Source organism: Vicia villosa, linkage group LG4, assembly GCF_029867415.1.
Source record: "Vicia villosa cultivar HV-30 ecotype Madison, WI linkage group LG4, Vvil1.0, whole genome shotgun sequence".
In the NCBI taxonomy this organism is placed as follows: domain Eukaryota; kingdom Viridiplantae; phylum Streptophyta; class Magnoliopsida; order Fabales; family Fabaceae; genus Vicia; species Vicia villosa.
The window spans coordinates 178,914,795-178,938,528 of NC_081183.1; the positions used below are offsets into that span (position 1 = coordinate 178,914,795).

Consider the following 23,734-nt stretch of genomic DNA (forward strand, 5'->3'; position numbering starts at 1 on the left):
GCTAATGTTCCGTATTATTCTATTCTGTTGAAATAAATGTAACAGCAAAAGTTTGGTAGATGCACTACGGAAGATTCTTAATTTGCAGTCTCTGGATATTTTTCGTAGATATACCTACAGAATAAAAATATTTGGGTTCTTTCCGAGATATAGCTTCGAAAAGTTCCGTGACAGAAAATGGGTGGTCCATATTCACCTAGATTTCTATAAATTTGGGGTTTCTTATGTTGTCTTTCACACAAACACAAAAATGTCTCAATATGATATCAACATTTGTTGGTATGTCGTAAGTGTTTCCTACTCCACCGGAAAAACACTCGGGCGGATGTTCAAACTTAACGATTACACCTCGCTCGATGATATCATCGATAAAATATACTATCGTCTACCTTACGCAGACAAACGAAAGGTTGTGAAGCTCGAGTATCGTTCACCTTCTATTGACAATGAAGGGAACGTCGTTTACAGTAACTTTGATCTCAAGAACCGAGAGGATGTTTCAGCAATGTGGCGAACGTATTTCGATTTCAAAGAGAAAATTCTGATCGAGTTGGTAGCGACGGTACGAAGAACTGCCGAGCAAATAGAGATGTGCAAGTGTCCACCGAGTTAGTGAAATGTAATATTTAATTTTATGTTGAAATAATCAATGTAATGCCGATTTTAATGTATGAATGTTGTTTTTATCGTTGCAACGTTGATTTTCTGATTTTCTGTTTTTAGGTTTATTCCGTAAATATACATACGGACAAATTCCGTAAATGCATCTACAAAACATTTTCAAGCTGAGTAAAAAAAAAAGTGCGTTCGGAGATACATCTCCAGAAACAAAGGAGTAATTTTGGAAAGGCACGTGGTGCCTAAGAATCCCAAGAGGTGGGGTAAGAGTCTACTATCTAACATATATTAAAAGATTAACCAAACTCCCTAAATTGCCCTTTCCTCAAAATAAATTTACACTACAAAATGGACATTTTGGTAACTAACAAAATAATCCTTCACCTTTTTATCTTTTGCACCAAGTGTTCCTCTCTTATTGGTCCACCAACTTTCTACAACATAATACACTACCTCATTTTCTCTCTCATTATAAAGTACAATTTCAATTGAAAATATAATATAGTTGCATATATATGATTATTATTCATTTATAATTGAATCATTCATTTTAAATTTACATATTTTAAAATATATTTTATACAATATTAAATAAATTTTTACATAATATTATAGTTTACGGGTCACTATCAAAATAATACATATTTTATTTATTTTTTCAAATGTTAAATTTTTTTTATTCTTTTTCCGTCTCATGGATCAATTTTTTTCTTTGCTTAATTATTTAATAATCAAGTAATTCATTTTAAATTTATTTGTATAATGTATTTTTTTAATTTTAAAAACATAATACACTACCTCATTCTCTTTCTCTTTATAAAGTACAATTTCAATTGAAAATATAATATAGTTGCATATTTATGATTATTATTCATTTAAAATTGAATCATTCATTTTAAATTTACATGTTTTTAAATATATATGATACAATATTAAATAAATTTACATGATATTATGTTGTAGTTTACGGGTCACTATCAACATAATACATATTTTATTTATTTTTTCAAATGTTAAAATTCTTTTTATTCTTTTTCTGTCTCATGGATCAATTTTTTCTTTGTATAATTATTTATTAATTAAGTAATTCATTTTAGATTTATTTGTATAATGTATTTTTTTAATTTAATTAGCATGATGAAAAATGTATTTATCTCACGGGTCACTAACAAGACAATATTTACTTTAGTTAATCAATCATTATTTTAATTCAAGAGACAAAATCTTTATTTTTAAATATTAATTTTGTCTCCATCTCACACTACAAGAAAAAAAAAAGTTTTGCGACATATAGGTTGCGACATAATTTTTTAAAAATATGAAACATTTTACGACGGTTGTAGGCCCAACTGCCCTTAAAAGAAATTTGCGACAATTCAACAACGGTCGCCCCCAAATATATTCATAATTATTATTTGAAGATTCTAAATTACTACATATTTTTTTAGTTATTTACACAATATCATAATTAAATTACCCTTCCTCAAAATATATATTGTTGAAATTGCAAAACGTTGTGAAATTGACTATGAAAATCTTATTAATAAATTTTTTTCTAATGGTTAATTTCCATTTTATATATACAATTTGGTCAAACTTCTTATTTCATATTTTTTTCATATCATTCAAAAAATACTACATCATAAATAATTCACCCGTGCGACAGCACGGGTCTCTGACTAGTTTCTCTTAAAATAATGTCAATACATAACAAATGCTTCCCTTAATACCATTCAAGAACTTGCTAAAAGAGTTATCTGTCATGAAATACAAATATATAATTGAGAATTTAAGAGGGCTCTTAAAATAATTAAATATTACAGAGACTACTGGTATTTTAAACACATAATCATAAGAACAAAGGATAAAAAGAAAAGAAATACATTTGTTTTACAACTTTGAGAGAGAGTCCAACTCAACAACACCTTCATTAAAGTGTCTTTTAAAGGCATTCATATAGATCTCTTGCAAACAAATCAAAAGCACCAAAGATCCATCAACTTGAGAACTAGGAAGAATGAATGTTTCTCCTTCACGTATAATATGTATTCCCGGAATCACATAAAGCTCCTTCCCCCATCCAAAATCAAAGTTGGCAAATGAAAACATCATCAAACTAACTGCTCCTAAATTGGGATTCCGATAAAATGGCGGCACAGTGTCATAACGTATCTTAGTCCGATCATAGTCTTTCTTAATGTACTCAGTCAACGTCAATCTCACATATTCATCATTCACCTTCTCAATTGCTTCCTTTATCCTACTCGAAGCATATCCTAATGGCTTAGACATCAAATCACCTGCAAGACTAGTAGCCACCACATTCACTATCGCATTTCCGAAATACGTTTTTGGTAAACTAGGTTTCACACGACTTTTGAAATTAACAACGATACCAAACACAGTTGGTTGGTCAATTTTAAGCCCTCTAGCTTTACATGCACTCCTCCAAATATGACCAGTTATCGTTTCATAAATTGTATAACTTCGTTCATTACTGGATTTATTCCAACTCTCATTAGATATTTTTCTCAACCTTTCGATTTGTGCTTTGCTTAGTTGGATTATAGCAACCGTTGTTTTTTTCTTTCTTTCGTCAAGATTACTTTCTGAATTTTCCAACAAAAGCGGAGGTTTAGCAAACTTCCACTCATTTACACCATTGCATGGTTCCTTATTACGTAAGATGTTTCTATCTAGAAACGGAACCCTTTTTAAAGATTCTCCGCGTGCTACTCGAGCCCACTCATCAATGAAATGTGTCGCACTTTGTCCATCAGTAATCACATGTGACAATAACAAACTAATGCTAATGTCACCACATTTGAAATGCGTGAGTTGGACTATTAGCAAAGGACGGTCTGGTATTGGGAGAGTGTAGTCAACTTGCGGGAAAAGATAACTACAATAATTGTTTGAACAAGAAAAGTCACCAAGATCGGATAATGCTGAAGAGGTCGATTCTGCTGCTTCAATGAACTGAACACCCTTTGCATTGCATTCTAATTCAAAACGGTTATTATCTGTTGATCGTAAACGACCTGCAAATGGATAAAAATGTATCAAGACTCTGCTTAGTGATTCTTTCAAAGTGGCGGCAATTTTAGTAGGGGGAGTAAGCCAATTTCGTGGTGGGCGGTAATAGAAAAGAAGTGGAGCGTATGATGTGATATCAATTTGATCAAATTCGGTTAATGGTAAATAACCATTCCATGTTGGTTCCATTGGTGTCACAGTGTAACAACCTTTCACTGTTATTGATGATGAGGATGACATGTTTAATTTAGTGGTTATATCACAGTGGGTTTGTGATTTTACAAGTTTAGATATAAAGTTTCTTATATATGAGTTTGGAGAGCTTCATATTTTGAAAAGATAGAGAAAAATTCTAAAAAGATTAAAATAGAAAATGAAAAACAAAAGACAAACACTGCCGCCATAGATATAAAAGACAAATTATATATGACTGCCAATAAATATTTCCAATGCACTCACATGCGATACTATGTTCCAATGCATCACATGTGATACTAGTTTCAAACAAAAAAAAATTTACAAGATAAATGCTAACATTTCACTTTCCTCCACTGTCTAGCAAGCGGTCGGAGTATGTCCTATATGGCAGCTTGTTTGTCTGTTTCAAGAAGAGCAGTACGTGCTGTCACAAGGTAAATAATATGTATATTTTCTCCATGTAATTTCAATGGTTGGCCAATAAATTACTCTAAAAAAACCGTGAGAGAGAATTAAACTTAATTTTTAGTTTGTTTTGATTTATGTGTATAATAGATAGTATTAAAAAAATTTAAACACTCTAGTATTCTTGAATTTAGTTGGATACCAGTACCTTCGTTTAATCAAATATTAGTATTCAATGACATATTATTTTTTACAATTATTTTATTTTAAAATAAATTTAAATTTTAAATCAATTTGCACTCAAGGTACCAGTATCCACTTACTTATCATGGGTACCTAAGAATTTGTATAAAAAAATATATAATTGTTGAGTAAAGTGAATATTTAATTTTTCTTTTGTAATATCTATGAATTAATAGGATGGTATTATTTACTAATTTAAAGTATATCAAATTAATAAAAGAAAGTAAAATGATTTTTTAAGATATTTTTAAAGAAATTTTTATATGAATTAAAAGCATATTTATACTACTAAAATTATGATTATTATATAAATATAATAATTTATTATGGACAAAGATAACTTTATGATTCAACTGAGTCGAAGTGTATGTTTTAGTTAAAGACTGTTCAATTACACAGTTGTGCATGCTGTAGTTGGAGTCAAGTATGTTGTTGTGCATGTTGTAGTCGAAGCCAGTTCATGCATGCAATAGTCTAAGCTATTGTATTATGTTATGTAGTAGCTATGTATGTCATGTATGAGTGTTTTCATCTTGCATAACATACTTCTTCTTCCCTCTTCTCTCTCTTCGTGAATTGTACATTTCTTGTGTTTGATCTAGAATCTCATTCTCGTTCCTCACAATTTTACTTCGTTCTAGACATTGATTATTACAACAAACTAGTGCGGAGAGCGTGAATCAAAATGCCATCAACAAAGTATGAGATTGAAAAATTCAGTGATGTGAACAATTTTAGATTACGCCGCTTGAAGATGCAAGCTCTTCTTGTTCAACAGAGTTTGTTAGAAGCGCTGAAGGGATTAGTAAAGATGGATGTTTCCCTAACAATAAGAAGGAGAAGATGACGATGATCGAGAAATTCCACAGTAAAGGTGCGAGAAACACAAGAAATAGGAGTTTGATTTGGGTTGCACCAAATATATTTTTTTCGCAACTTAAAACACAAGCTTAACAAATGAATAAAAATAAATGACATAGTTACTTTTATGTTGGCTCACTATTAACGAAGTTACCCCTTCCACCCACCAAGGTGATTTCGTCTTATCAACAAAGACTTAATCCACTATAATCCAACGATTACAGACAACCCAAATAAGCTAATGATCAACCTTGCTGACAATCCAAAAAAGTTCAGCTGATCCTTATCGTGAAACCACTATGACTACAACCAAAGTCTTCTTGAGAACTCTGACTAACACTTAGTCCCCCAAGGCATCTATCAACCAAAATTGATTACAAGTGTGTGTATAGAGATGTTTCTAATAAGAAGATTACACAATATTTAAGTACAACAAGTTGAAAGCAAGATATGAACAAAATCTCCTTGCTAAAATATAAAACTATACAAAAAAATTCAACAAAATTTGTGCAGCTCTTTGGTGTAGTTTTGTAGAACTGATTCGTTGACTGCAAAATCTTCCAATGACTTCCTTTATAGAGAAGGATAAATCTATTGGAGGGTAAAATAGAAAATGAAAAGTACATATATAAATTCCCCAACGGTCTTGGTGCAATGGTAGATAACAAGTATAAATAGGATTGTCCTTACACCATCCTAGAATAGTAGAGGTCACAGTTTACGTTAGAACTTTTATGTTCACCATCACACGCAAGTCGTTCTTGATCTTCTAAGTCTTTAGAGGCTTCTGATGTAAGTTGATTGAAACATGTTGTAGATGATTAGAACTTGATTTTCTTTGCCTATGTCATTGAGTCCTCATAACTTGTTCAGCAGAACCTTGTTTTCAGAGTCTTCAACTCTTGGTCTTCAGAAGAGATGTCTTCAGAAGAGATGTCTTCAGATCTTTAGAACTTGTTTAACAGAACCTCATCTTTAGCATCTTCAGAATATGGGACACGAAAGCAAAGCTTTATAAGGCCTCAAAAGCTTTCTTGAAAAGTCACAATCAAGATCTCTTGGACTAACGTTCCTTAGAACCATTGCAGAAGTAGCATTCCAGAATCTTGACTTTCATTGTAACACATCACTAGTATTCTTCCAGACTGTTGAGTTCAGAACCTGATGGTGTAACACGCCTTCTTACTAGAGTCAAAACCTAAAAGGAAATATCCACACACTAGAAAGAAACTGTGAGTTTATACAATTGTTATTTAAGATAACATATAAAGTTATCATCAAAACTTAAGGCCTGATGCACAACCAATATTGTTCTAATAATCTCCCCCTTTTTGATGATGACAAAACCATAAATTTTGATAGAATAATTTATATCGGGTAATCACTATAAAATTCAAATTCAGAAAAGTTAACGAGCCCCCCTGAATCTATTAATACTTTAAAATTAATTTATGCTTGTTCAGAGTCCCCCTAAGCCCTAGACTCACAAAATAAATTTTGAAGTACATAAAAATTATAAATAAGAAATGATTCCCCATTGACGTCTTATCAGAGTCGGACTAGAGCTTCCTGGTCTTCATCTCAGAACCTGACGTACTATCAGAACACTATGAGTATCAAAAACTGTTTTAAAAACAATCTTGATGCTTCACATCAAACATCATAACTATAACACTGGTTATTCAAAAGCTTGATCACACACCTGGACCAATTCTTGACATACCATGTCTTTTGACCATGTCTTATACCATGTCTTCTGACAGTGTCTTGGACCATGTCGTAGATCATGTCTTCTGACTATATCTTAGACCATGTCTTAGAATATGTCTTCTAACCATGTCTTCTGACCATGTTTTAGAACATGTTTTACACCATATTTTTAAAACACGTCTTTTGAACATGTCTTCCGAAGGTTCAGAGCCTATGAATCAATAACAGAAAGAGAGCAGACTTACTACACTTTCAGAAATTTCTCAACTTCTAAAGTATCAGAATTTGGTCCTTTAGAACCTTGGTTACAATAACGTTCAGACAATCCATGAATTATGAACAGCTTCGTACATAAAAAACGTTGCCAGAGCACACGTTAACATTCTTTCAAATAGTTCTGAATTTCTGAACAAAATTATTAGTCATAGATTACCCTTGATCTGCTTCGCGAAAGTTCCTAACTTCTGAAGTGTTAGAGTCAAATCACGATACTTTCAGAAAGTTCACAACTTCTAAACAATAGGTGTTATCAACACATGATTACCTTACTTTCATACAGTTCACAACTTTTGAACAGTGAAAGGTATCTGAGATTGATTTTACCATATTTTCAGACAGCTCACAACTTATGATACATACTTTATAATAGAGCACACATGTATTGAATCACAGTGAGCGTGCGGAATAGTAGAGCCTAGGTTAACAATATATTTTCTCATAGAGCTTATAAATTCTGAACACATCACAGTGTCAAAGTATAAATAACTTCTTTGAAGAAAAGTAGAATATAAGAGTTTATAAACTTGTTCTAACAAGATTTGTTTTAGAAATTTCACAACTTCTAACAAATGAATACTTTTCATCCAGATGCTTTAACTCATCAGAGCTTCTTCTATGCATCTTGATCTTGCTCACGTCTCCTGACGCCTATATCTTGATCTCGTCTTCTGACGCCAATTTCTTGGATCATCTGATGCCAGATGGCCTTATACCAGATTATGATCTTCTGATAGCTTGCCAAATAACACGTCTACGAAAACTAGTGAACTTTTGCAAAGTTTCTGAATCAAACATCAAACAATGGTTAGTAGCCAAATCATTTTATATCATGTTTGGCATTGAGATTCTGAGAATAGATACTATCAAAATCATTCTTTTTCTCCCGTTTTTCAGAAATAAAAAAGACTTAATAACAAAATATTTCATTTAAATGTAGGAGTTAAGATACTTATGTTTTAAAAATAACATCACGGTTCAATCTGATAGGTGCAAAAGTTGCTTTAAATGTTTGAGATTGTTTCTGGAAATAATTATTTGTGATATTTAGCATATTTGTTCCATAACAATAAAACACTAAAATAATAAAATAATGAAATAACAAGCTGTGAAGCAAATAAACATTTCATTAATTCATTTTGGAGGAAATAAAAGAGAGGACGCAAAGAATCACTAACAACAACAACAAAACACCTCATTCATCCACAAAACACATAAGACCTATTCCCCTATACATCCTTTGGTTCAAGGAATTTATAGTGTTCACACATGAAGATCCCTACCGAACCAAGCCTTCTAATGAGTCCAATCATCTCATCCATGTAGAAGAGCTCACTTAGAATTATTCCATAAGGGATGAAGCACTCATGCTGAGTCCTGGAGACAACAATAGAGTCCTTCAGATAATTGAAAATGGATAGGGGTAAGTTGACTATGACATTATGTAACATGAAATAGATGAATAGTCAATCATCATAAGTCAAAATATTTTTTGGCCCATGCTCTTGGATGAAAGTTGGTCACCAGAAGATTAAACCAAACTTTTGCATTAGGAATGAGGTTTTCAGGATGCGATGGTACACAACCAGATCAGGAGGTGTCATGAATCTATTTAAGCGATTCGACAAAGATATACGTGTTGTGATACTGTTCAACAGTACATCCCGTTATAGGACAACCAATAGCTTTGGAGATATGGAATATGAAGTAATGATGAGGGGAATACCATAAACACTAGACTCAATGGAGCAACCATCATTAACAACAAATGTATATTTCCATAACTCTTTAACAGGTTTTGAATAGATGGTCCATGGAAGACTTCAAAGTATCTAGACCTACCTTGCATTTGCATGTCAAAGGTAGGTTAAAGCTTTCTTGCTTCAGACGAGTGAAGTTGGGTTTTTGTTCGCAAATGACTTCAAGGAAAGTTTTTATTTTTTAAAAAGAAAAGAAAAAAGGGTGATGCACTGACACTGTTATTAAATCATTTTTTTATTTAAAAAAATTTAAATGACATGAAAGATTGATGATATTGTGTTATTAAATAATTTTTTTATTTAAAAAAATTTAAATGACATGAAAGATTGATGATATTTTATTATATGGCAGTATAAAACTATTTTACACTGTGAATGCATATCCATTAAATTCATAATTTAATTTATATTTGTTAGTTGAGTTAAATCACCTTGAATTATAGATTTTAGTATTTAATTTCCATAATAATATTTACTTTTATTTATGTAGATATAAATTTTTCAAACATAAATATTTTTTTAATATTAATAAGTAATTTATATTTGTTAGTTGAGTTAAATCACCTTGAATTATAGATTTTAGTATTCAATTTCCATAATAATATTTACTTTTATTTATGTAGATATAAATTTTTCAAACATAAATATTTTTTTAATATTAATAAGTCAAACATAAATATTTTTTTAAGTGTTAAACTTTACTCCCTCCGTCCCACAATAACTGATCTATTTGAAATAAAATGGTGTCCCAAAATGAATGACACATTTCAATTTCCAATACATTTTTCCCAATTCTACCTTCTAATTATTAAAAAATTCACCATTTTCAATATATAATAAGGGTACTATAATAAAAATAATATTATCTCTCTTACTTTTTTACACTTTTCTTAATCTGTATAAAATGGCGTACTGAGTCATTTATTGTGGGGTGGAGGAAGTATAGAATAACTCCATCCTAGATACCCTAAACGTGTTCCCTTTTGAGCACAAGTAATAAAAAGGTAATAGAGTATATGTAATAACGAGAAGAAAAATAATTTTTTATAGGATTCGGTGTTGCATCTCTCAGTCTCACACATAAACTATACACAATAGCATATGTATGGATGGTGGCTCAGAATCACCTAAACGATGCAATCTTGTTTCTCGTGTTTCTTTTAATCATAGATAAAAATAAATAAATAAAAATCAAATATGTACTACTCTCTCAATATTGTTTTTAACTGATATTGTTGCCTTTATAATGTGAAAATATTTAAATTAATGTCAATACATAACAAATGCTTACTACAAAATATCATTCAAGAACTTGCTATAAGAGTTAAATTCAACTAAATTTATGATGGCTCTTATAATAACTAATAATACAAAGACTACTAGTTATATTCTAAACACATACAATAACAAGAAGAAAAGGGAAAATAAAGCAAATAAATACATTTGGTTTACAACTTTGAGAGAGTTTTCAACTCAAAACCTTCATAAAAATGTCTTTTAAAGGCATCCATATAGACCTCTTGCAAACAAATATAATACACCAAAGACATAAAAATGTCTTTTAAAGGCATCCATATAGACCTCTTGCTAACAAATATAATACACCAAAGACCCATCAACATGAGAACTAGGAATAATGCATATTTCTCCTTCAAGCATAGTATGTATTCTCGGCATCACATAAAGCTCATTTCCCCATTTAAAATCGAAGTTCGCAAATGAAAACATCATCCAACTAACTGCTCCTAAATTAGGATTCCGATAAAATGGTACGGTGTAACCGCGCATCATAGTCTCTCTTAAGATAATCAGTTAACGTCAATCTCACATACTCATCATTCACCTTGTCAATTGCTTCCTTTATCCTACTCGAAGCATATCCTGTTAGAAATATCGGAAATATCAAAAGGATCCAGGTTGAATCGTGAATGGAGTCACTTTTCTTATAAGTATTTCAAGCACTCTCAATATGTCTGTTGGAACGTAGGAATACCCAGGATAATTCAGCCTTTTATCGAGTTTGCGTAAGACCGACGAAAAACTCGAACGCAAGGAAGAGTGTCTGAAAGAGGATTTATAATTTTTGTGTTGTTTCATTTTAGATTCATAAATGTGTATTTATAGGCCATGCATGTGTTGTTTCATAAGTTTGCAACTCTTAATGAAACAACACTTTTTCACCATATATTGCAATGGTTCATCAATAATGACACAAGGCACCCCTTCATGAAATATTGTAAATTTGAATTCAAATTTATGCAACAACCAAAAATCTATTCCCATTTTGTCACATTAGAACACACTATGGTAATTATTATTTTATAATTTCCAACAATCCCCCACTTGTTCTAATAATGAAAAAAACTCATTCCAAAAATAAAAATATAAAGAGTGTTAATATAGTTAGGTATCTTTTGATTTAAAACTTAACCTTAGTGAGAATAACGCAAAGTTTAATCGGAATATTAGGTAGCAATGCTTTTAAACCATTAATCCATGTGATTAGACTGGCGTTACCTTACACACACTCTTTAAAGGTTCTTCCTCTACATATCTTGCTTAACACTTATTTATGGCCATATGCTATCCTGTTTCATGAATTTTTCATGAGAGAAACTCCAACTCTCACTTTGAGACGGCACCATCTCGAAATTCACATAGGTGAAGTTCATGTTGTGTCCTTTTCCACGAGACACGTACCCTCAGTATTGAACTTCATTAAGAGTTTTAAAATAAAACTCAACCCTCGTTTTAAGGTCAACAGTATCATGAAATGTTCGACAATTATCCAAATCAACGACTTTTTGTTACCCATTGAAAATCTTGAGGTTAATGTTCTGTTAACGTAAGATTGGGTTGCCGCCGCTGTCGGAACTCTTACTCAAGGAATTTCAACCCCATACCTCTCGAGGTTGGTTTTACTAAGTCTCTGGCCAGTGGCTTAGTAAATGAACTTCCCAAATTATAGATCGATCGTATATATGCGAGTAAATGATTACATCTTTAATCAATTTTCTCACGAATGTCTAAGGCCTATGTGCCTAGACTTTCCATTTTACACTTATCGAAATTCTCTGGCTGAATTGGCTTGACTATAGCTAACACATTGTGTTAACACCTTTGAAACACTGTATTTAGCCAATGGAACTTCCGACAGAAGGTCCCTCAACCATTTAACTTCTTTGACCAGTGGAAGAGAGATCCGCACACCATGGCTCCATGGTCAAGAGAGTGATGCATGTTTGTTTCCTGCTCTTCCAAGAAATCGCACCTCCAATTAGTGAATATCCACTCAGTTGTAAATTTATGATCTCCAACACTCGATATACAACTCATATTGGTATATCCTTCTAACATGGTAGGAAACCTACCAAAACGAATATCAAGATTTTGGTTTTAAAAGATAATAAAAATCCTTGAGGTGGTCTTCCAATGCTCACCATTTGGATTGCTAGTAAATCTACTCATTTACTAAGTACAAATAATATGTCAGGTCTAGTACATTACATTAGAGAACCAATTGCACTTGCAAATTCTAATATAGCCACAACTCTTCCATCATCATTTTGACACTAAGATCGAATTGAATATTCAGTTTCTTGAAACATGGCAGTTTGAACTTATCAAGAGCTTTCTCAACAAAGTGTATTTGACTAAGTTCATAATCCCCACTATTTTTGCTTTACTTTGATCCAAAATGGTGTCTATCATTTCAAGATATTTTCATCTTGAATTTCGAATCTAAAAACCTCTTTGTTTCTAAAGTTTCATTTAACTCGTTGATAATGATTAGCATATAATCAACATGGAGACAAGAAAGTCATAATATTCTCACACAACTTTGTGTATAAAACACTTGTCATAAGAATTAGATGAAGAAATATTTTTTAGATAATCATGTATGATGATGCAAGAAGGTTTTTAGATGAAGTGAGAGATGAAATTATGAGCAATTCAAAATAGTATAGTATGAATTGCAATTAATACCTTAGTTATATTCACTTCTCTCAAATTTCACTTGAACTTTTATGTTCAACCTTCTTGGTCAACTTCATCACTGATGTGAATGATACTTTTGATTCTTTTCTTCTTTGATAACCTTTGTCTTCATCATCAAAACTATATATAAGATATATTCTTCATAATCTCCCCCTTTTTGATGATGACAAACTCTTTGAATTCTTGTTTTGATAAGATTGAAAATTCTCCCCCTAAGTTGTGTGTCTCCCTTTTAATTTGTGAATCTTGCAATGATAGAATCAAACATTTGATGTCATTGTTTTGGTGCTTGTTTCAATCTATACAAAGATTTGATAAGCTTACACACCTTTTGTTCATTACCAAGAAGCACATAACCTTCTGGTTTTTTTGTGTAAATCTCCTCATTGAGATCTCCACTTAGGAATGTCGTTTTGACATCCTTTTTAGTGGCGCATATGTGTTGAAGTACGTTCCTTTTTTCTAAAACCCTTGTTTACTAATTTATCCTTATAGGTTTTTAGTATACCATCACTATGATATTTCCTTCTAAACAAACACTTGTATCCAATGGGTCATGACTTAACATACTCAAATCTATTTCGTCTTGGATAACATCATGCCAAAAGAATGAGCCCTTTGAAGTTATTCCTTGTAACTCTTAGTACCATCTTCCACTTAAAGAGTAATGGGAATCTTACGAACAAATCTCTCACTATTTCCTTATACACAAGAGAAATAAGTCGAAAAGCAATTTTGTTCGCTTCTAGATCCTTAGCATTTTGGACTCTCTAACTTATCCTAAATTCGAGTTGTTTTTTAACAATCATTGACGAACTTTCTGGACTCATAATAATGATTAACCTTGTGTACAAAATGTGTCCGCAGCACAACAATTCATCCTTTGATGCTTGAAACAGAAGCCTCTTGTCATTAAAGAAAAATAATTATAAGATTGTTATAGAAATATCAGAAAGATCAAAAAAATCCAGGCTGAATCGTGAATAGATTCACTTTCCTTATAAGTATTTCAAGCACTCTCAATATGTCTTAGAGTTGGAACGCAGGAATATCCCATATAATTCAGCCTTTTGTCGAGTTTGCATAAGACTGACGAAAAACTCGAATGCAAGGAAGAGTGTCTGAAAGAGGATTTATAATTTTTGTGCTGTTTCATTTTGGATTCATAAATGTATATTTATAGGTCATGCATGTGTTGTTTCATAAGTTTGCAACTCTTGATGAAGCAACACCTTTTCACCATATATTGCAATGGTTCACCTATAATGACACAAGGCACCCCTTCATGAAATGTTGTAAATTTGAATTCAAAAAACAAATTTATGCAACAACCAAAAATCTATTCCCATTTTTTGTCACATTAGAACACACTATGGTAATTATTATTTTATAATTTCCAACATATCCTAATGGCTTGGACATCAAATCACCTGTAAGACTAGTAGCCACTACATTCACTGTCGCATTTCCGAAATACTTTTTAGGTAAACTAGGTTTCACACAACTTTTGAAATCAACAACGACACCAAACGCGGTTGGTTGTTCAAATTTAATTCCTCTAGCTTTACATGCACTCTTTCAAATAGAAAATTTCTTTACCCACCTCCTAACCTTCTTACCCACCTCTGGCGAATTTACCAAAATACCCCTTATTTCAGAAATACATTTCCGAAAACGTACTTTTATTGAAAAAAAAAGTGTTTTCGGAAATGTACTTCCGAAACCACGAAAAAAAGGTGTTTTCGGAGATGCATTTCCGAAAACACCCCCTTTTTTGAGTTTTCGGAGATGCATTTCCGAAAACACCCCCTTTTTGGGAGAGGGGGTGTTTTCGAAGATGCATATCCGAAATATTCCAAGACCAAATTGGTCTTCGAATGTTTCGGATATACACTTCCGAAATAATTCAATAATTATTAAAAAATTAAAATCAATGTGAATCAATACAATGAATAGGTATAAAATGAAAGTGAATCAATAAAATGAAGGTAAATCAATAAAATTAAGGCGAATTAAAATTTTCTAAAGTTAAAAATTATTTTACTAACTTATATAAATCAAAAACATCTTAATTTCATAAGTAAATTTTGAATTATATAAAATTAAGTATAAAATTTATTCATTAAATAAAATTAAGACAAAATCTTTTTTTTAATTTTTTTAAACTAAATAAAAAATTATAACTCATTTTTAATTATGAATCAGAATAGAAATATATAAATATATAATCATAATTATTAACTTTCTAAGTGAAATATATAAATATATAATATATAAATATATAATAATTATTATAATATATATATATATATATAAAATAATTATTATAAATTAAAACACTCATTTTTTTAATTTTTATAATTATTATATAAATATATAAATATATATTATATAATAAATTTTATAAATATATAATAATTATTATAATTATTATATAAATATATAAATTAAAACACTCATTTTTTTATTTTTTTTATAAATATATAACAATTATTATAAATATATAAATAAAAAGTTATAACTTATTTTGTAAGTGAAATTATTTTAATTTTTTAATTAAAATTATTTTAAATTTTAAAATATGAATCAGGATAGAAATATATAATAACTATTATTCATAACTCATAAATTATATCAAAATATATAATTATTATTATTCATTACTCATAAATTATATCAAATTTATGATATGTGAATTAATTAATATCCTAAAATTAATTTTTGGGATTTTTTTAGATATTTTTTGTTGTTTCGGAGATGCATCTCCGAATTAGTCAAAATTTCAAATTTTGGAATTTTTTTCGGAAATTCACTTCCGAAGTCTAGAAAACTTTTGAAAAAAAAAATATTTCGAAAATGTATTTTCGAAGCGGGGTAAAATGGGCTTTTCGCTGAGGGTGACCCCATAGGAAGGTGGGTAAAGAAAAATTTTTCAAATATGACTAGTTATTGTTACATATCTTGTGTAACTTTGTTCATTATTGGATTTATTCCAACTCTAATTCGCTATTTTTCTCAACCTTTCAATTTGTGCTTTACTTACTTGGATTATAGCAACCGTTGTTTTTTCTTTCTTTCTTCATCATTACTATCTGAATTTTCTAACAAAAGTGGAAGTTTATCAAACTTCCACTCACTAACACCATTGCATGGTTCCTTATCATGTAAGATGTTTCTATCAAGAAACAGAACCCTTTTTAAATGCTCTCCCCGTGCTAGCTGAGGCCACTCAGCAATGAAATGTCACTACTAGAAATACTCTGTTTTCCTGCGGATTTACTTGCGGATTTTAGCTAAATTTCCGCAGGAAACACGTTTCCTGCGGATTTACCTGCGGTTTCTTGTCCCCAGCTAAAACCTTCGTGGGTAATATTTTCGGCAGGAAGTTCCGCAGGTAATTCCGCAGCTAAATCCGCAGGAAATTTTCCGCAGGTAAATCCGCAGGAAAAACCCGCAGGTAAATCCGCAGGTACTTTCTATCAAATTAAAAAAAATAATTTATTAAAATTTTGAAACATTACTATAAATGACTCATAAAACCAAGCTCTTGGGTCTTTGCATCATTGATTTCTGGCGTGAATATTAATACAATCTGAAGCAATATTTAACAATAAATATCCATTTTAATCAGCAAAACTATCTATCTACTATTATATGCAATGTATTACATTATCATACAAAATCAAGATACAAAGCTTCTCAAGTTACACTTTCAATTAATTATCGGATTTCTAAACAGAAACTTCTTAGTTTGAATCCCATACACTATAATTAATATTTTCCTAATCATTATAATTAATATTTTCCTATTTCTAGTTATAGCAAAATCTTAAGGATCAAGAATTTTACAATCCTCAATCATCAGCTACACACAAAGAATGAAAAAATAAATTCTATATTCAAAATTAGAATGTACAAACATTTGAAGCTCTTTTCAAAATTGATTTTACAATAATCAGCTACTAATTAGAACCTAAACAAGCAATCATTCATCAAATTATTCAGTAAAAATAATTCCTATGCCCTAAAAGCTAGAACAACGTTGAACTTAAAGCAAATAACAAAGCAAAAAAATAAATAAAAAATAAACTAAACAGAAAGGATTGAAGTGGCAGAGTTTATACCTCAAAAACAATTGTAGCGAATCGAAGCTTAAAACGAAATCTAAACAAGCATGCATGAACTAAAGTGAACAACGAACTCCATGAAACGATCGAATGTCCTCTTCAATATATACAATTCAAACAAACATACAACATAAATAATAAAGACCATCACCACACCAAAAAAAAATCACAAATTATAATTATTAAATCAAGCCATGGCCCCAATAAAGACCACCACCACCATAACATGCAAAACTCATCTTACTGTTACAACTTTGATTCAATGATGGATCTGCCTTTTGAATACCAAAAGACTCATGGATGGTTCAGAGCAAGTAATACCTCAATTTTCTTCACTTTTATCATGTCTTTAATTGATTGACCATGGGCCATTCTTTAACATTGCTTTCAACATCTGTAAAATTATAAGGTGTAAAGTAGTTAATATCAAATAAAATTAAAGCCTTTACATTATCCAACTTAACAATTGAGCAAATGAAATGGGATTACATTAGCATCAACCCAACAATATGAATTAATAATAAACCCCAAATAAAGAAAACCCCCAAAAAAAAGCACAAATTTTGAGAGATGAATTACTGATTCATGTTACAAATTTTGATAACATCAAAATACAAAGAGTTATAGGTTTGAGGATATCAGATCGATGAAGAAGAGATGGATGGAAGGGATTACCTTTAGTTGAGAGATGCAAAGTTTAAGGTAGCAGTAGAGAGAAACAACGACACAGTGAGAGTGAAATTGAAAAACCGTTTTTCCATCACAGAGGAACTATTGATGTTGAAACAGTTGAGATTCCATCAAAAGGGAAGAGGAGATTCACGTTTTTCGACCGCCAGAAAACTGCTGGAAATTTCCTCCGAAGTGCATCACGCCGCTGCAACAAGTATCAATGCGCTCCTCAGCCGACGCGACCACCACACCATTGAAAACGACCACCGTCGTTTCTCCATTTATGTTCGGTAACTCCACCTTTCTTCCCCTCTCCTGAATCCTGGAAGCTTGGTTGATGGACCGGCCGAGCTTCTTGACGCCCAACCCTTACAAAACTGTTGTCTCCCCATCTACGGTTGCCAAGCCGGACATTTGCTGAAGCACCATAGTAAGCCTCATTGTCATCTAGATCATCATCAGCTTCTTCATACTGATAATAATAGTCTTCTATCTCATAGATATCTTCTTCAACAACTGGACGCTCTTCAACAGCTAAAGGCTTGAACCACTTGGCCCGAAGTAGGAGGCAAACACTTTCATAGAACATGTAATCTTGAATACTGCCAAGCATAAAAGGTCATGCAGTTAGCACACAATTTCAGTCACTTCTCTGAATTAAGCATGCATTAAGATTATTGTCAAAGAGAAATTGAGATGTCAAAAAGGAAAATAATGCAACATTTAACCTATAAAGTTGTATAATAGGGACAAGAAATTGAGTAGTTTGAAAATTCTAATTATTCAGAAAGCTTTATGGAGTCCAAAACCAATTTAAAAATTTTAATTGTGGCAAAGTTTTAATGATTCATCCCAGCAAACAACTTACCAAAATGGAATAAGGCCATCGGTTTTATTGTCCCGCTAAATATTTAAAAAAGGGTAAAAGTGAAACTTACAATCTTGTCGTCCTTCTTTGCTTCTTCCAACTTCTGGTCCCAGGATAAGTTGTCCATACTTGAGTAAAGCGGAAAATGTTGTTGATGAAAAGAAGCACATCATGTCCTTCAGCATCACGGAAGTGTTCAGCGACAGTGAGTCCAGTAAGTCCAACACCGGCACGAGAACCAGGTGTTTAAGACAAAGATTCTATAAGATTGTTCTGTTAAAAGTAGAAAGAAAGAAAGAGAGAATAGGCCCTTGGGCGGTCAAAATTGAAGATATGGATGGTTAAGAGTTTCATTAGCTGAAATCCTGCCATTTGGGTACAGGCAAAGCATTCTCTGTCCAACACAACAGCAGGCATAATAAATAAACTTTCAGTAGATGAATAAAAGAGTTAAGTAATTTAGGCACCTATTCAAAAACAGTTATGTGTACCGAAAGAAGATCAAGACCGGCAGGATCGAACTTTGTCCATGACATGTCAACATAAATGAAAAACGGTTTCGGTGAAAACCTGAATAGATGGTTTATTCAGATGCCCCAGATTGGAAGTTGTCTGCCTTGGTTCTTGCCCGAGCATCATTGTCTGTGGATTGATCAATCGAAAAGCATAAATCACCACTTTTCCTTTAACACTTTGAATTGGATCGACAACTACAGCCACTGCTCGCTGATTCAAAGCCTCAAAACTCTGCAAGAAACAATAGCAATTTACATATATAAACCAGCAGCACCAATAAATTAGTAACTATTAAAAACCAAGAGTAATCAAACCCTTAGGTCTAGTCGGAAAATTCGATATTAGCATGTAATTCAAGTTTACAAAAAGGCATTAATTGACATTTGGCACCACCGGCAAACATTCGTTGAAGCATATTTTCTTCTTCAAGTTTTTCAATCTTCCTCAGTTCTAGAAATAAAACCTGTCCATGACAAAGAAAAAAACTTATACTAAATAAATATAAATCTTTCATAAGCTCAGTTCATGAACCAAATCAATAACATATGATAGCAAGGTTACTTTTCCATGCTCAGTTATTCCTCTGTAACAAGTTCATGAACCGAATCTACTCTAAATTATATCTAAAGGAAGCATAAAAACTAGTTTTTGAACAACAATTACAATGTCAACACGATTTCAACTGACCTAATTCAAATCTCCTACCTGCGATTCGACATAATAGATTAGGGTTCCTGCGAGCAAGTTTTCACTGAAAATGAAGATGTGAAATCGTAGAACTGTGATGAGAAAGTTGAACGAAATGAGAATTCAAACCGTGACGAGAACGGTGGACGGCGGGGAGAACGGTGGACGGCGGTGAGAACGGTGGACGGCGACGGTCGATAGTGAAGAGGCGAGAGTGGCATGAGAATGCTCCATAGGGTTTCACTATTTTTCTAACTTTTTTAGATTTATATGTTATTTAACATTTTTAAGTATCACTTTCATATACTTTCAAAAAATAAAAATATATACAATTTAACATTAAATAAAAAAAATTATAAAAGAATGTACCGTGACATCACCATATAACAAGAATAGGGGTCTAAGTGGAAGAAAAGAAACTGATTATACCAACATACAAACTAAACCAAATCAAAAAAATCTTGATTATTTTTTATTTATTCAAAACTTAAGCAAAATAATCAACACCAAACTGATATAATTATAATATAATAATTATTAGTGAATAATTATTACATAATTTTTATATCAATTAAATTTTGATAAATTTTAAATAAAATACTATTAATATTTTTAGTAAATATTTAAATCTATTAATTTTTTATAAAAAATGTTTTATTTTAAAGAAAAAATTATATTTTATATTTTATAATCAATAATTTAAAAGTTTTTGTCTTATTGGTAGATTCTTGACTCAATATTTAATAATTAAAAATGTGGGTTCGATACACATAAATTACATTTTAGTCAGATTAACTTAAATTATTGTTCTACTGGTAGATTTTTTGGACCAACATGACGTAAATAGAGAAATTAATAAATTATACATAACTTTTATTTTAGAGAAATTAATTAAAGATATTGTCCTACCAGTAAATTCTTTGGTCTAATACGAGTTACATAGTAGGTTCAATTCTAATATGAAAAATGTTTAAGCAATTAAGAAAATTAAAAATGAAAAATTTCAACAATTATGGAATATATCTATTATTAAAAACTAAGATTAAAATTAAAATTAAAAATTGATTCAAATACATTATTAAAATAATTACTAACATAGAAAAAATAAGGATTAAAAATTAAAATTAAACTAAATAAAAAATACCATAAAAAAATTAGTAAAATAAAAAAATAATAATTAAAATAGATATTCGCAGCAAAATCCGCAGGAAATTTTCCTGCGGAATTACCTGTGGATTTTGTATTATAGTTTGATTTTGTTATAATAAATATCCGCAGTAAATTCCGCAGGAAACTTTCCTGCGAAGTTACCTGCGGATTTTATAGTGTAGTGTGATAATTTCTTTGAAATATAATTTCCGCAGAAAATTCCGCAGGTATTCCTGCGAAATTTTCTGCCAATTATTTATCCGCAGAAAACTTTATTTTAGGATGAAATTCCCAGGAAAATCCGCAGGTATTCCTGCGGAATATTTTCCGCAGGAAATTCCGCAGGTAAATTGAGTATTTCTAGTAGTGTGTGACAAACCAATAGAGGAAGGATAAAGAAAAAAATGAAAGAAGAAGAAAGAGAAATAGAGGAAGGATAACAAAAATTAAGAAAGAGGATCGTGAAATATTGTACAAATCTGCATGGCTCCATCGCTTCAAACAAAGCAATTTTAATAATTGCATAATACCATCCATTCAGTGTTGTCTTAACATAACATAATATGAGGTCTGTGACAAATTTTAAATTAACTTTTTTTCATATGCTATAATTAATTTTTTTAATAATTACATAATACCATCCATTCTCTATATTATACAATGTTTTATTTTATATGATTATTTTGATGACAACAATGAGTCGGAATTATTCAACAAACTATACAAGTTTTTATACAAAATAGAATTAAAAAAAGTTAATAACAGACATTTAAAAGGTGATAGGGAACTTAATAGAATAATCCATTATTAGTTTTATGAGTATTTTGATGTATTAGATGTTATTATATTCTCTAAAATATTTTTAATAGCTTTTGGGCTTTTAATAGCTTTTGGGCTTTTAGTTATTTATCTATTAAGAGCATTATATATGTAGTGTCTTTGACACATTTTAGAGTATCAATCAAAGAAATCAAAGTTTATCTTTATCTTTTATTTTCTTAGCATAGTTTTGTTTGTCTTGTAATTTTAGAGCTTTTATTAGCTTTGTTAGGGTTCTTGAATTTGCATCCAAACAATTAGTGCTTTCATCCATGTACTCAAATCCTCCTAAGGATTATTCTTATCATACACCTTCATTTTCATACCACTCCACCATAGACACCACTCCTACCACACCATCCTTTCCATCTTTTCCATGGAAACTTTTTACACCTTATTACACTCATGTTGGATCATCATTACCAAACTTCTATCCAAATTATGGATACTCACCACATATACCTAACCCATATCCCTCTTATTCAATAACACATCCTTCATTCATTCAACAACAAACTTTTATCTTCACACCAACCATTCATTCAACAACAAACACTCACCAAGTCCACCTTTATGAATAGTTATTACCCAGAAGCCACACAATAATTTTACTTGCCAGAAACTAACTATCAGTTTCACTATCCAAAAACTAACTATCAGTTTCACTACCAAGAAATTTCATCAATCAACCCTTCTCATCAACAATTTAGGCATCCATATCCTTGTAGGGCTACAAGGGATTTTGAAAAAAAAAATCAATTTCTCACCCCTGTTTGAAAAAATCGTCAAAAAAATTCCCAAAATCCCCATTGATTGACAACAAATCACGTTCCAATAACAAAGCACAACCGGGATTGTTTAATTGAAGCAACAAAATGGGTTGTCGAAGTAGAAGAGGAAGCGATAGAGGAAGATACAAAAATAGCATAAGCAGCACTGGAAACCCTAATTTCCGCAAAGGAGGTTCAGTCGCTAGAGAAGCAATTTTCATTGAAGGTGGATTCTTATCCGATTGGAGCCTTTCCTCCTCCAACCACAATTTAGAGAAAGAACTTTGGTCGATGCGTGACGATGATTCCTTGGATTTTTCGAAGATTCAAAAGGCATCGAATGTTCATCGCGTCGCTCTCTCCTCCGTTGTCAACAGGTTCGACGATTCCTTGGTTCCTAGGTCCAACTTTTCTTCCATAGCTGTCAAAATCAAGCCTTCCTTCAATGAGAATCTTCTCCCTGTCATCGAATCAGATATCACATGTGCTCAGGAAACTGATGAATCCGGCGATGCTCCGGAATCATCTCCCGTAGCTCTCTTCCACCTCCACGAAACCGCCCCTGACTATGACCTATTCGTTCCTCTCATGCTCGCTGCTTCTCCCAGAATCCAGTCTCAACTTAGCGAAGCCCTAGCTATCATCGATAAATAATATTTCTCTAAAGCATGGCCTACTATTCTCCCAAAACTCGTCGCCAGTCTCCAGAATGCATCTCAGGTTAACTATTACACTTCCATTATCGATATTCTTAGTACTACTGATTCAATTTTTGGGAAATTTTGTGTCCAGTCTCATTCCAGTGATCTTTGGATTGATTTGAAGCATTGTCTCGATAATTTTAATGCTCCTTTGCTTGAGATTTTGCTTAAGACTGTGTTGTGGATTGACGTCGCTGCTACAGCGGTACCTCCACCACTTGAGGCGAACCTGTGTCAACTATTTGAGAGTCCTATTTTTGCTGCTATAGAGTTGGATTACTCTGAGGCTGATCAGGAATCTATTGTGAATGTTTAGAGC

The 23,734-nt window shown here is 31.6% G+C and overlaps 1 protein-coding gene and 1 long non-coding RNA gene across 13 annotated transcripts; both read right to left on the reverse strand.

Moving 5' to 3' along the window:
• Window positions 1-2,451: 2,451 nt before the first annotated feature.
• On the reverse strand, window positions 2,452-3,968 carry LOC131596169 (spermidine hydroxycinnamoyl transferase-like). Its single transcript, XM_058868754.1, has one exon. The coding sequence runs from the start codon at window positions 3,892-3,894 to the stop codon at window positions 2,509-2,511; it is 1,386 nt and encodes a 461-aa protein (XP_058724737.1). The 5' UTR covers window positions 3,895-3,968; the 3' UTR covers window positions 2,452-2,508.
• Window positions 3,969-16,869: 12,901 nt separating this feature from the next.
• On the reverse strand, window positions 16,870-20,387 carry LOC131596175 (uncharacterized). Of its 12 annotated transcripts, XR_009282175.1 has the most exons (5): window positions 20,106-20,382; window positions 19,977-20,023; window positions 18,844-19,752; window positions 17,909-18,507; window positions 16,872-17,627 (listed from the first exon to the last, which is right to left on the reverse strand). It is a non-coding gene; the product is annotated as an uncharacterized LOC131596175 (long non-coding RNA). The 12 variants fall into 12 exon arrangements; XR_009282169.1 differs by having other exon boundaries at window positions 16,871-17,627; window positions 18,844-20,023; window positions 20,106-20,387; XR_009282173.1 differs by having other exon boundaries at window positions 16,873-17,627; window positions 19,995-20,380.
• Window positions 20,388-23,734: the final 3,347 nt, after the last annotated feature.

What these genes read in the sequence shown, in the direction of transcription:
- LOC131596169 (XM_058868754.1), bottom strand. Translation starts at nt 3,894, where the DNA reads ATGTCATCCTCATCATCAATAACAGTGAAAGGTTGTTACACTGTGACA.